The 15,000-nt window shown below is 38.8% G+C and overlaps 1 protein-coding gene across 2 annotated transcripts in view; it reads right to left on the bottom strand.

The window, feature by feature from the left end:
- Positions 1-8,730, bottom strand: part of LOC138021432 (ankyrin repeat and SAM domain-containing protein 6-like) — a 35,292-nt gene extending 26,562 nt beyond the window's left edge. Inside the window, exons 1-3 of one of the 2 annotated variants that reach the window (XM_068868308.1) lie at positions 7,755-8,730; positions 1,264-1,308; positions 872-931 (exon numbers count right to left, since the gene is read on the bottom strand). In XM_068868308.1, the coding sequence (XP_068724409.1) occupies positions 872-931; positions 1,264-1,308; positions 7,755-8,517 (868 nt within the window). In that variant the 5' untranslated portion in view covers positions 8,518-8,730. The remainder of the gene's footprint in view (positions 1-871; positions 932-1,263; positions 1,309-7,754) is intronic. The other variant, XM_068868309.1, reaches the window with a different exon arrangement.
- Positions 8,731-15,000: the final 6,270 nt, after the last annotated feature.

Genomic DNA, 15,000 nt, shown 5'->3' with positions numbered 1-15,000 from the left:
ATTATTGTTAAATGTTACCCCATTCATCCCTGAAGCAGCCCCCATTAATGAGTAAAATCATTCTGGTCTTCAACTGGGAAAAATCGATAAGTCCCACCCCTTGGAGTCAACTGGTTAAAGAGGACATACATTTTTGAGAGAACTACTAACCCCTTCAATCCTGAGATTGACACATATGGTTTTTATCATGTCTAATGCACAACGATTTTTAATACTCATCAATGGGGACCACTTCAGAGATGAATGGGTTAATACTGTTGTTGAATCTTGCAAGCATGTGAATTCATTGCACCTTTCAAAAATATCATTGAAAACTCTTAACTTTGACTTCTCAACAACTGTTTTGTCTTTTACTGCCACCTTCAATCGCATTTGTGTAACAGATGGCAGTGGCCACGGTAAGGCGCATCAGGCTGTACATAAGGACTTCACAAATGGAGAAAAAAAATTAAGGATGGGGAACTTTAAATTTTGGCACATGTTTCTCCTTCACTTATGTCCAGGTTTGACCCTAAATAGAGACACGCCCAATTTTGACATCCAACACGAAGTGTCCCTTAAAGTCTAATCATTATTTTACTATCTATTTTCAACAATAAGGTAAGCGTAAAGGTTAGTGTATTTTTTGCTTTGGGTAAATGCAGCAGCTATAAATCTTTACTTAAAGAAGAGCATTTGGGGGACACTTTGTGACGTAAATTGTCTGTATTCTGAGACATGAGTGATGTCGAAGTTGGCGAGAAGAGCAAAGGGACACTTGTGGTGCTTGAAATCCACATGCATCTAATTAGGGTCAAACCCGGACATATCTCTTCTCTCTTGGTGTCAAGTAAAAGTAATAAACTGTAACAAAATGATTCGCATTCCTTACCAGTAGAATTTTTGTCAACATCTCCTTGATCTAACAACTCTCTAACCAGTGCCACATTACCTGTTTGCAACAAAGGAAGGTGAAAATAACCTAATTATTGAATTATTGAATTATACAATTATTACAGAGTGGCCCCCACACCAACTGTTGGTTGACTGTTAATAGAATGTCAGCCAACTGTCAGCAAACAGCTGGCAGACAGTTGGCTGACAGTTGGCCAACTGTTGACAAACTGTTGACCGACAGTTGGTATTTAGCTGTTGGTTTCTTTATTTTTTCTAATTCTGGTCTATGAGGGAAAGCACTGTGATGAATTGCATCAGCAAAGTCAGTATCATTGGGCTTCTTTTTTAAATCGGAACAACTACAAATGCACATGTAGCTTAATTTACCATCTGTGGCTGCTTCAATGATACTTGGTCGAACAAACTTCTGACCTGAAAGGAAAAATTACAATCAAGACATGATCAGAATAGATCGGGTGTGTATTTGTGTGCTTACAAGGGGTGATCACACCGGTCTCTATAAAAATAAAATCGCTTTCCTTGCTTAACTAAACTCCCAATTATGGAGTTTCTTTTCAAGAAAAAAAAAGTCTGCACATTCAAACAAATTCCCGCGTTTAAACATAACAAAATTAATAGCTGCTCTACAACTGTTACATAACAATTCGCGTGACATTTTACGTGACCACAAAGCAGTACATGCCCAATGGACGTAAATGAAGTGAGCGATTTGCATTTTTAAACTGTCAAAGGCCATCTCTATAATTTGCTTTTTTGGGGGAAATTTCATGCCCACCAGATAGTACTAGTTTGGTTATAGAATAAACCTTTTTAGGGGTTAGTGCCCAATTTGCAAGACACACTGCCTATAATGTTTTTAAATACTAATAAACTAGCAATTTCTGCTTAAAGTGACTATAACTGTTGTGTTTTATTGCCTAATTTCCATGCCTTTTAGAGGGAAACACCTTTTGCAAAACGCTGGAAATGGCATTTCCAAGCTCCTAGATTTCAAAATTTTCTAGAGGAGCATGCCCCCAGATCCAGTGTTCTCACCAGGCGGCGCCTTCGTGGGATTCCCGCAAGAAAAACAGAAATGGCAAATTTTAAGCCATGCAAATTCGTCCACCTGGGCACACAAGGATGCTAAGAGCGAAACAGAGTTAGCAGTAATTTAGCAGCTTTTTAATGGTCAAGCGAATACTCCAGCTCTTTGCTTCTTCAACTAAATGAAAGAAGTTTATCAAAGTATTCAAAGCTGTCAACCTCACTGACTTTTGCCTTAATCAGTCACAAATTGAGTGTAGCGCAGCTTCGACACCTTGACTGCCACATTGAATCAGGTAGGTACTTTGTGTAACAAATGATTAATAGCACAGGCTAAATGTTATTTTGTGCCTCAGAGGTGTTTGTCGTGGCACGTGAAAACTAGACTAATTCTTTCGCCCTAGAGTGCCAACGATTTAAGAATTTAAGAATTTAAGGTGTGACTGACAACAATTGCCTTCATTGCTAAAGCCCACAGTTGAAATGAAAATGATACAATTTGCACGAAAAAAGTGCAGGAGAATGATGCAAAATGAGAGAAGTCTGGACATGGAAATGTTCGCTTTCGCATCAGCTTTGCATGGATGTCACGTTTATCAAGACGTATCGAAGTCACTGATTGAAGAAAAACTTGTTGCTAAACGAGAGTTTAACCCCATGGATAAACACGCCATGAAAGTAGTGAAGGGCAATGAAATGGTCAGCCAGTTCTCCCAAATAGCGTGGTATTTTCTTGCACGTAGTGGAGAAATCAGTGTTCAGGTGATCGGCCATAGACCACACTGAAAGCAGCAATTTGTGACAACCACAAGCCAGTTTACTCCCTCTGAAAATAATGCTCTCATGTATAAGCCGCAACCACGATTTTTGGCCCAAAACATAAGCAAAAAGGTCCGGCTTATACACAAGTCTTTATGGTCTTTACATGTATCATTCATTTTGGCTGTTTTAAAATCTGTATAAATTATTACTGTGTAAAAGCTTGGTGTAATTGCCCGTTTTTATACTAGAGAAGCATAATCCGTCCAAACGAATTACGCGTCTCTCATGTTATCCGTCTAGTGTAAAGATGGGACGAACCATAAAAGACGCATAATCCGTCTGGGACGAACTTGGGCAAACATTTTTTCTGCGTCTGTTAATTCGTCTAGTACAAAGACATAGTGCGTCTGGACGAACTATCCACTTCAGTTCGTCTTCCAAGACGCACTAAACCGGAAAGTTTGTCCAGACACATGTTGCGTCCTGTGCCCGTCTTTGTACTAGACAAATTTAACAGATGCAGAAAAAATGTTTGCCCAAGTTCGTCCCAGATGAATTATGCGTCTTTAGTATAAAAACCACCAGCGTTGTGATATCGAACATAAGCAACTGATTCGCATGGGGGATATTAACTCTGACTATGCCAAAACACCCCTTGATGTACATACTCGAACCCTGCAGTTCATATCCTCAGTTTATCAGTTAGAGCAACTAATCAAAGAGCCCACCCGAGTTACTAAATCCTCGGCCACTACTATTGATTTAATTCTTACAAATATGGTCGACAATACAGCAACCTCTGGAGTTATTCACCTAGGGATTTCAGATCACAGTCTAATTTATGCGGTACGAAAGTTTGCTGTACCCAAAACTAGACCCATTATTAAAGAGGTTCGAAATTTCAAACATTTTGTCAAAGTGAATTTTATTAATGACCTTAATAGGGCCTCGTGGCAAAATGTTGAATGTTTTGACGACCCTAACTTAGCTTGGCAAGCATGGAAGTCTGATTTTAATGCAATTTTAGATCACCATGCCCCTATCAGACATATAAGTGTGAGACAATCATCAGTACCATGGCTCACGTTTGACATAAAGAAAATGATGAAGGAACGAGATTACCACAAAAAACATGCTATTAAATACGACTCGCACAACCACTGGATACTTTATCAATCTGCCAGGAATAAGGTAAATTGTATGATGCGTAAAGCGAAATCTGACTACTTTCGCCTGAAAATCGATGCGTCCAAGGCTACTGACCCTAAGGCGGGCTGGAAATTAATAAATTCACTTACAGGCAAAGGTAATAAATCTTCCCCTGTCACTGATATTCTTGTTAACGATAAAATTGTTTCTGACGATAAAGATATTTCCGAGTCATTTAATGATTTCTTTGTAAACATAGGACCAACTTTGGCCGCTGAATCAACGAAAAGGTCCTCCAATAGCGTTAACACATATCTCAGCAACAGTCAGAATAGTTTTCCAGCCTTTCGATTCTCTAATTAATATACCAGTGGAAAGTGTCGCACTTACCCTAAAAAACTTAAAGGTGTCGAAAAGCACTGGCCTTGATAAGATTCCTGCCAAGGTCCTTAAAATCGCGTCTAGTATAATTGCTCCATCTTTGACTTTTATATTTAATTTGTCACTTTCCTCTGGAATTTTTATTGATGACTGGAAAAATGCACGTGTGTGCCCGGTCTATAAAGGCAATGACCGTCGTGATATGGGAAATTATAGACCAATTTTAATCCTGCCAATAATAAGTTACGTTTTTGAGAAAGAAGTTTTTCAACAGCTTTATAACTATTTGAAAGTTACCCGTAATTCTGTTTCCTCTAAATTCCAGTCTGGTTTCCGCCCTCTCCACTCGACTGTCTTGGCGTTGATTCAAATGTGCGATGATTGGTCTGATAATATGGGTAAGGAAAAATTGACAGGTGTAGTTTTTCTTGATATTCGTAAGGCCTTCGACTCAGTTGATCATTCGATTTTACTACAGAAAGTTAAGTTTTATGGAGTCGCTGATAGAGAATTGATGTGGTTCAAGTCTTATCTTACTGCCCGACAACAACGTTTAATAAATGGTTGCTTATCTTCTCAAAGTAACTTACTCTGTGGAGTTCCCCAAGGCTCTATTCTTGGCCCTCTCCTTTTCCTTATCTACATAAACGATTTACCAAATTGTTTAAAATTCACTACCCCCTGTTTATATGCAGACGATACTCAAATCTTTACCTCTAGTTTTGATATTGGCACACTTGCCAATAATATAAATTCTGATTTAAAAAATCTAAGCGACTGGCTCACTGTTAAGAAGCTCCAATTCCACCCTCTCAAAACTAAGTTAATGGTTGTTGGGTCAACATATAATTTGAACACTAAATCTGGAGATTTACCTAATGTAATCTCCATTGATAATAATTTGGTTTCACACGTAACCTCTAACAAATGTTTGGGAGTTCTACTAGATGAAAAGCTTACATTTGAAACTCATATAATTTGAATATATATGTAAAAAGGCATGTGCTGGCATAGGTGCTTTGAGAAGAATTAAGCCTTTTGTCCCCCTCTGCACCCTTGTAACTTTATACAGATCACTCATTCAACCTTATTTTGATTACTGCTCACCCCTGTGGGATACATGTGGTAAGCAACTGAAAGATAAATTACAAAAAATTCAAAATCGTGCAGGAAGGGTTATTACAGGCTCTTCATATGATGTTAGGTCCACAGATGTGTTGAATAACCTGAAATGGAAAACCCTTGAAACCAGGCGCTTCCATATGAAGGCTACCCTTATGTATAAAATCCTCAATGATCTATCTGCCCCCCAACTGAGTAACTCCTTTGTAAAGCTAAATGATCCTAACATAAATCTTAGGAATATCAAGACTGATCTAGCACTGCCAAGGCCATACACAAATTTTTGAAGCGCAGCTTTAAGTATAGTGGTGCAATGCTCTGGAATAATCTTTCCTATGAGGCAAAGGCCGCCAAATCGCTTTCTGATTTCAAACGCAAACTTACCTCCTCACCCTCCATGCCTTCTACTGGATTGCACTGATTCTAAATATATATATATATATATATATATATACTTTATTGTAACGTGTTTACCTACGCCCCACCTGGAAACCAGCTTTTGTTGTGTGTGGCTAGCGTAGTGATATTGTATTGTATTGTATTATATTAGATTTTAAAACTGCAAATCTCTGCTTAATAATAACTTGAACAAATTTATGCAGGAGTCAATGTAAAAAAACAATTTTAGTGGACTTTTTCAAATTTCTTTTGTTGTATCATCATCAAGACACAACAAGCTACAAAATATAAAAGGTAAAGTCCACTATGAGCCTAGAAGGCCCACCAGGCCGGCGCTTATCTCCAGTTTCTGTAGCATGAAGCGACTAGGAGTACTTCTATTCCCCTCTGGATGGGATGCGAGTCCATCGCAGGGTTACCCCTAGCATTTTTGCCGGTTCCCATTTATTCACCTGGGTGTCTTGCCCAAGAACACAACACAATGTCCCTGGACCACTCAATCCGGAGTCATACACACTGTCCACGAAGCCACCACACCTCCCACAAGCTAAATTTTTTATCACATAAGCTACAAAATATGTAATAAAAAAATTCACTTTGTTAATGCCCTTTAAATAATATAAGGAAATGAAATGAGGTGAAAATTTCACCAAAGATTATTGTTGGGTGCCCCTGTTAATATTTCTCTTTAAAATAAAAAAATTACTAATATTTGTTTGTTTCATAACAAAGTTCTCAATTTACTGTTCATGTGCTTGGGAGAGTCAAACTGTTCTAAGAATTTCGGTTCTACATTGCCAAACAGCGATAGATTGTTTTAATAAAACATCACCTAAAAGATTCGCAACCAGGGAAAAGTTGTCTCTTACGTTTTCGGATGGGGTATTTTTGCAACTTTTGGCACTTAAAAAGGTCACCTAGCAGTTTGGGATGAGCAAATGGTTTGGGAGGAAGTTCTTAGAAGGTAACGTTCAGCTGGCTAGCAATTTCTGAAATGAAGATATCATTCCCTAAAATTTTTGGACACTTCAATTTGCGGTTTAGATATCCAAACAGATCAAATTCCTTCTAGGTGATAAAAACATCTCTTTAGACAGTCTTTATACTATACAAGGAGCCCAGAAATGTCCCTCAAAGGCTTTCCCTTAATTTTCACCTTGGGTGCCCTTGTATCAAGTTCTTGGCCAAGCCGTAATTACATTAACCTAAACTTCAGGGTATCAAAAATCTCATCCAATTATTAGTTTCCTGTCTTTTAGATTCAATTCAAGTGTAACAGTTCCACAAGAAAGGTGGTAGTAAAACAACTATAAATTACAAATATTTCCCTGAGCACTTAAGAAGCCCTTTTGTAAGTAGTTCCAACTTCTAAAAGATCAAAGGTCTTTAATGCCTGGCATCCTTTATTGGCCACAAGGAAGATAAGGCACGTGGGCATCAAAAGCAATCTCAAAAATTGATCGCAGTTATTTTCCACCCATAAAAGAAGTTTAATTTGTATTCCAGGTTTGTGCAGGTTCAATACCTAAAATGTGGGTATTAATATCCCAAGGGTTATATTGAGCAGGTTGCAACACATAACAAGCTTTCCTTCCATATCAATGGATATGTTAATGTCCTTAGCTGACAAGTTATGCCAAGAGCAGAAAATGCATGCATGCCTCTAGTAATCTGCTAATGTAATAAACATGATAATCCAATGAAACCTTTGATTTGACTCCACTTTTTGTGGCACATAGGTCAACCATTTCATTTCACCACAGTGGTTGGAAGTTATCCATCCAGCACAAATTTCAATTAATACAAAACCACAATCACATCTTTCCGAATGAATTCTTTCAAATAATAAAAACGTAAATAAGGTTTAATTAATTAATGAATATACCACGATTTCACGCAAATTACGTTATGTAACGTTATGTAACGTGATTCGACACATTGCCCTTGTCAAGAATCGAGCGTGAGAGTTGCGAACCCAATAAATTCAATCCAACTAAATAAATTATTAATTACTGCACCTTTTATTTGCGGTCGTGTTGAGGTTCTTTCATCGAGAAACCCTTGCACATCGGTTTTCTGCCGAACAACAGCAACTTCCAGAGCCGTTTGATCAATAATATTTAAGGCATTCGTATCCGCTCCGAAATGGACCAGGATTTGAGCAGCCGTCATGTGCCCATTCACGGCGGCCAGCATCAGAGATGTCCATCCTGTGCTTTCTTCTCTATGATTCACTTCAGCCCCCTTTTCAAGCAGTAGTTTTAAGGCTGCTTCTTGACCGTGTTGAGCCGCGGTCATAAGAGCTTTATTCAAACTCAGTTCCGCAGCTTTTGTGCCGCTATCTCGCACCTGTTGTCCGCCAGCTTCGATCAACAACGCCACAATTTGGACATAACCATTTCTTGCAGCGCAATCTAAAGCCGTCGAACCTAGATCACTTTTCGCATGTATGTTTGATTTGTGTTGCAATAAAATCCAACAGACCATGAAGTGTCCATAGTAAGAAGCGAGCATCAAAGCGGTCCAACCATAAATAGTTCTTGCTTCTAAACTTGCACCTCGCGACAACAGCAAACGTACAACGTTTTCGTTGCCATTTGCAGCAGCACTGTGTAACGCGTTTACTCCTTCTTCATCGCTCCAATCAACATGGTGACCTTTTTCGAGGAGATCTGTAACGAAGAGTACGTTTCCTTGTTCTGCAGCTGACAATAGCCTACTTACTTTGGAATCCATACATAAAGTAATAATTGTTTCTGGTTTTACGCTTCGTGGTCGCATCCAAAACGTAGGTCATGACCGTCATCTTTCAAAGATCCCGCGTAAAATTCATCTAAATTCCGATCCACAACATTTAGCAACAACTTCTTTAAGGTCTAAACAACCTTATCTAAACATTATCCTTTCTCATTGGGGAGAATGAAGGACCATTCCTGGATTTTTGCACCCTTTTAGGAGACAACAATCCTTTCGCGCGATTGACTATTTTGACACATTTTGCCGTATTAGATGACGTCATGCTACTTCCGTCTTCATAATTTGCGGTTTTCCGGTTTGCAAGCAATTATCTGTCGATGCACGGATGATTTTAATAATAAAAATAATAATCTTTCTGTCAATCTTTGTTCCACGTTTTTAAGGAAAGCACTTGTTTCGCTTTTAAATGCAAATCCAGGGCAATTGGAACGTATTGTGAAAGATAACTCATGCACTGCCATCGGTTAATGTACTAATTTTGGACAAACGTGACATTATATAATTTACCTCGGGATTAACTTAGATGAGAAATACATGTAGTCATTCACATGAACGTGACGAAACAAATCGTTGATCCCTCATGAGACAATCATAGCTATATCTGATACCTTGTTCTTCCTGAACCTCTGAAAGCACGTACACCTTGACAGAAATGTACATGCAATCCTCACATCACATATCAGAGGGAAAAAATCACAGAAACAAGCAAATTCAATGATGTCATTTGATATTTCTGTAAAATTCCCGGCTTGCCTCACAAAATGGGCACACTACAAAATAGTATGCATTTTTTTGCCAGCGTAACTGAGCTTTTCATGAATGATGCAACACAAAAATACATACTGCGCCCCCTTGCAAAAAGGTATCAGGAAATAACCCCTAAATCATCCAGGGGATCATTATTCATCACAGTCATTGAAATAACTTTTCCAAATGGTCTTGATAGCAAAAGTGTTATAATTATTTTTAAAAATAAAACCACACTTTTGAATTCAAGGAACATGTTTGAAACATTGGGACATCTTCCTTAAATTCAAAAGTGTAGTTGTATTTTTAAAAATAGTTATTGTAATGATATGATACATTGTCCTTGCTACACTGACTGCCTGAAAAAACCATAGATGCTTGAAGAATCAAGACCAACAGATCCTTCAACAATATGATGTCCTCCAGGCTATGCATCATAAGGCATGTGTATCGTATTTTCTCCCCTTACCGCAAATAAATATAACTTCAATATGATTGAATTTTTGTCACTTGATTTCTCCAACGTATGATAACATTTACCAATATTAAAACAAATACAGAAGCCTCTGCTGAGTAATGAATTTGGTTTTCACAATACACACAGCAATGAGCGTCATAGGAAGTGGAACAAGTCAGTGACCAATCCTGATTTTGCATAAAACCTCATCAAATATAATAATAGCTTTTTGCACTTAGGTATTCTTGAAAGTTCTAGCAAGAAACAATAACCAGTATTTGCTTATTACAAGCACAGTACTTTGCAAGAATACTGGCACTCAAGTACCATAAGCCATCCTCTTAAGTTTTCCATGACTCACATAAACCCTTGGGTACTCCTTGGATACAGCATCAACAAAGCTGTGTAAAAATTATGTAAGTTCAGTCAAAGTCCTAATGTGTGCAATGAATTAAGGGCCATCAGCACTTTTCACTGAACACGAGAAAAATGTTTAAAATGTTCAGGAAAAATTCCAGTTATGATATGAAGGCATCACATAACATCATTACTGTGACATGCACATTAAGTAAAGAATTTAATAAGCATTCTCAGACACATTGACATACTTGACATTCTTATAGCAAAAAGTATTGCACCTTGTTTCTTGATTTTTCTATAGGATTCCTAGTATTCTATGTAGCAGTTATCCTACTGGTTTCATGATCAAACAAACTTGAGGCAAAAAAGGTCTGTTACTGATGGCTATAATATAGGCAAGCAGAATCATTCTGTAAGGTCACTCCTTGTCATCAAATATGTAAGGTCGATATTGCTCAATGATGGGACCTAGTCTTGTATATTACAAGTATATACATGAAGCTTGTTTCACACGCCTTGCCTTTGATCTCATCTTCCAAAATAATAACAAATAAAGTTGCAAATGACCATTTTCAGCTTTGTTTAGTGCAGCAACTTGACAAGAGCAAGTTAACATTCTGAAAAATACAGTTTGAAGAAAATGAAAGTATGATGCTTGATCACTGCTTTCCTGTTGGCAATCACTGCTTCCACATTGGCAATTACTGCTTCCATAACTGGGAACTGTGATTGATGGTGGTGATGATAGCAAACCATTAAAAGGATATTCAGCACATTGTTTATGCACTTTGCTGATCACTCCAAACATGTCTTGGATAAATATTTCAATAGACTGGCATGGGTTGCTGGGTTGGTAGTATACCAAATCTCCTTTTCAGTATCACTCGGTTGCGAGAGTACTTGTCGTCTGGAGAAAAACGTGCTGAAAAAGAAATCACAATACCTATATTGTGCCAATTCCAGAAGCAGTCTTAGCCCTTCAGTGTTAGACTATGGTCAGTCCCTCTTTAGCAACTTAGTTCATGGAGCATGAGGTATAAGGGAAAATGAGAAAAAAATTGGCTGTGAGAAACAGTCCCGTCTACAGTACTTCTATATATGCAACTTGAAGGGTGGGGGAGGGGGGGGGCATCAACTGGATGCGTTTGTGTCTTCAAAAGGAAAGGAACTTTATTGAAGTGTGTAATCTGCTAGCCCTGGAACACTAATGCACCTATCAATGTAAATCCTGCAGGAGGGGAGGGCGGCAAGGGGCGGAGATTTGACGATTCTTAAAAAATCTTAATCAAATTCCCCAGGGTGGGAAACTAACGTCAATCAAAAGTGTCAAAAAAAGCCCCACCCTGGGGCAAAGAATCTGAACAAGTGTCTCTTGTCTGAATTTTAAAAGGTCTTGTGTTGGTGCTTTGTCAATGTTCCATGTTGCTGTGACCCTTGCTGTCGGAAATTTAAAGAAAGGATGTCGTTTGTCGCGATTTCACCTTAAGTGTTGTCGCTACTTTTTAGGCCATGTTGCTTGCCAGAATTTACCCAGGCAGAGCCTCATACTATAGAAAACAAATAAAAGAACATTATTTTGAAACAGGGTATGTTCATGATTTATACGTTCAGCAGGTTGAAACGGGTCGGATCAGTGACCCGTAAAATACTCTGACTTCGTGGTGGAATTTGATTTCAATCAGATGGGAACTTAAGGATAAAAACTTTCTTGAAATAGACAATACCTGCTCAGATGACAGTTTAAATTATCGGATTATAGCGACAAAAACAAATAAAACTTCATACCTTTCTCCACCTGAAGCGCGGCTTAGGGACAGACTTGCTAACTGTGCTTGAATTGATACTAGAGTTCTTTTGGTCAAAGTCAAAATGTCCTGTCTCCGGGGTCACTTTGTAATCAAAAGCCTGACAGGGGGGTAGTCTCAGGCATCAAATCCCCGCTTATTGCCCGCACTCCCCATCCCCGCGGGATTTACATTGATAGGTGCATAATTGGGGACACTGTACAAATTGAAATTAACCCTTTCACAACTATTGCCCCTATGATGAGTAAAATCGTCTGGCATCAGACAAAGTAAAATCTATTAAGTGTCACTCTCAGAGGTCAATGGGTTTTTGACTGACTTTAATTTAACAAATCAACACAAATCAAATTTTGGTTTTTGAGGAGAGTGGAAATCCTGAGTAAATGTACCTGGAGAAAGACCTCGCGGTGCAGAGAAGAGAACCAACAAACTCAAGGCACATAATTATACAAAATTTGGTTTTATCAACAGAGTTGATAATGTAAATTGACCACCGTACAGGGATTCTAAAAGCTGATGTTTCGAGCGTTAGCCCATCATCAGAGCGAATCGAGGAATTATGGGTTGTGTGTAGTTTTTATAGTAGAGTAGGAGCTACGTTATTGGCAACGTGAAAAACAGGAATACATTAGTTAAATGACAAGCGTTCATCAATACCGTGGGGATTAAGGGTTCCGATTTGGAAGATGAATTTTTGTTCCAGATTCTTGCGACTTTCCATCTGTCTCTGTGGTCAAAGCACGCCATCATCGTGCCCACGAATTTGATTAACAGTCAGCACTACAAACGTCAAAAAGGGATTAGAATGACAGAATTCCATTCACCCTCACTTTCCATCCTCACAATTTTAATAACTTTAAATTACTCCAAAATGATCCTGAGACTGGTAGAATCTTTTGCAACCTCCACTAATTTGATTCAAATGCGGCAAAAACGTAGGCAACATTTTAGTTAGAAGAGCACTCAAAACTAATGAGCAACCCAACACGTTCAAATGCGTGCGCTGGCGCTGCAATACTAGTCCTTTCACTCTTAACACTCACAAAATATCGGAACCTACGGGATCTGTTGAGATCACCAATCGTTTCACATGTACCTCCGCAAATGTCACTTATTGCATAACCTGTATATGTTATGTGATAAATTATACATTGGCGAGACAGGCAGACGACTAGGCGACCGATTCCGCGAACGACTTCGCGAAATTGAGAAGAATGACAAAGATGCATCTAAGCCAGTCGCTCGTCATTTTAATCTTCCTATCCACTCCAAACAATGCATGGCTATCTGTGACCTTTCCCTACATCTACATTGTACATACGACGAAAAGCCGCAAGAATCTGAAACAAAAATTCATCTTCCAAATCAGCACCCCTAATCCCCACGGTATTAATGAACGCTTTTCATTTAACTAATGTATTGCTGTTGTTCACGTTGCCATGTTACCACCTATAGTGTAGCTCCTATTCTACTATAAAAACTACACGCAACCTGTAATTCCTCGATTCGCTCTGATGAAGAGCTAACGCTCGAAACAACAGCTTATAGAATCCCTGTACGGTGGTCAATTTACATTATCAACTCTGTTGATAAAATCAAATTTTTGTATACTACTTCCCCACCGATACAGTGTCACGGGAAAAAATCTCTTATCGCATACATGACTTTTTCTTCTATTGTTATTTAAATCATTGCATCATAGTTGTCAAATTGTAGCTCGTAAGTGTTGATTATTTAGTGTTAGGAACATCGCTTGGTTATATCTTGTAATTAACGTCATATTGTTATGTGGAATGTTATTGCAACACTATTGTAGTCTTTAGGAAAAAATTAAGAATGCATGTTAACACTTTGACATCCAAACCAGCCTAAACTGGCCAGACTTAGTATTTTACTCTGTCTAACACGAGACGATTTTACTGGTCAATGGGGAACCCCCCCAGGAGTCAAGGTTAATCACTAATGTCCCATTAACCCTTTCACCCCTAAACCAGCCATACTTAGTATTTTACTCTGTCTATTGCCAGACGATTTTACTCGTCAGTGGGGAACCCCTGGGAGTCAATGGGTTAAGTGTTAATTTGTGAGCTACGAATAGGTGACAGGGCGTTGGCCCAGGTTATATATACCAGGGCAAAAAGTTGGTTGAGGAAGTGGCACAAGGTTGATGCATGTAGGAAACGCACAGGGAAAGGTTGTAACACAAAGGTCTGAGGGAAAAGGAAAAGACCAAGAGCTGCGTGAACGTGTATCACTGCTAAGAGACATTAGCAGGAGCCGGCCGGAAATTTTCAAGACAAAACCCATTTGTCAGCGGCGGCAAGAAAAGAAGTCACATGAAGAGATAAAGGGGCTTTTACTTCGCGTACAAGACACATGTGACGTAACAAAAGCTTTAGGGATCTTTAGAGATTTCGAATCTGATTAGGTATTGTTTCACGATTTTTGTTCTATATTTGTTTTACGTCATGTGTGTCTTCTTCTACACGAAGTAAAAGCCGATTACGGCGCTAAGTTTAAGAAACGAGAGAAGAAACTGGTCAAAGAAAGCGAACTGAAAAACCTGAGTAGAAGTAGTTGTCGAGGTGTGGAGAAGTTGATGTGGAAACTGAATTGCTGTTGGTTTAATAGTTTGCTAGCCAGAGATGACGCCGAGTATGCATTGGGAATCAAACCCGGGCCACATTATTGGCAGGCGATTGCTCTCGCCACTGCGCCATCCCTGCACCTCAACAGCAAAGACCTATTAAAACTTCTCCAAGATATAAAAGTGGATGTAGGTGTTGTTCACCCTTTGACTCCTACAGTGAACCCCATTGACGAGTAAAATCGTCTGCCATTATTAAGACAGAGTCTATTATGTCTAGATCTCACTACTTAATACTTTCAGATTCATCAGACTGTCCTCCACAAAAGAAGGATACAGTACACTACGACAAGAAGAATACTTTACCTGGGTGGGCAGACTTGGTTGGGTTTCCTGAGGGATCAACTTTCTGCAAAACGAAGGGTATAAAAACACAAGCTCTGTACCGTTCCTAGTTTTTAATAAGATGGTTGCACGTGGGAACAACAACTCATCAATTGATCAGTACACGTAAGCCGGTCAAAAACAACAAAAATGTCTTTGAATAAAGC

The sequence above is a fragment of the Montipora capricornis genome, chromosome 10 (assembly GCF_036669925.1).
Source record: "Montipora capricornis isolate CH-2021 chromosome 10, ASM3666992v2, whole genome shotgun sequence".
NCBI classification, from domain to species: Eukaryota; Metazoa; Cnidaria; class Anthozoa; order Scleractinia; family Acroporidae; genus Montipora; species Montipora capricornis.
This window is presented reverse-complemented; position numbering and strand designations above follow the sequence as displayed.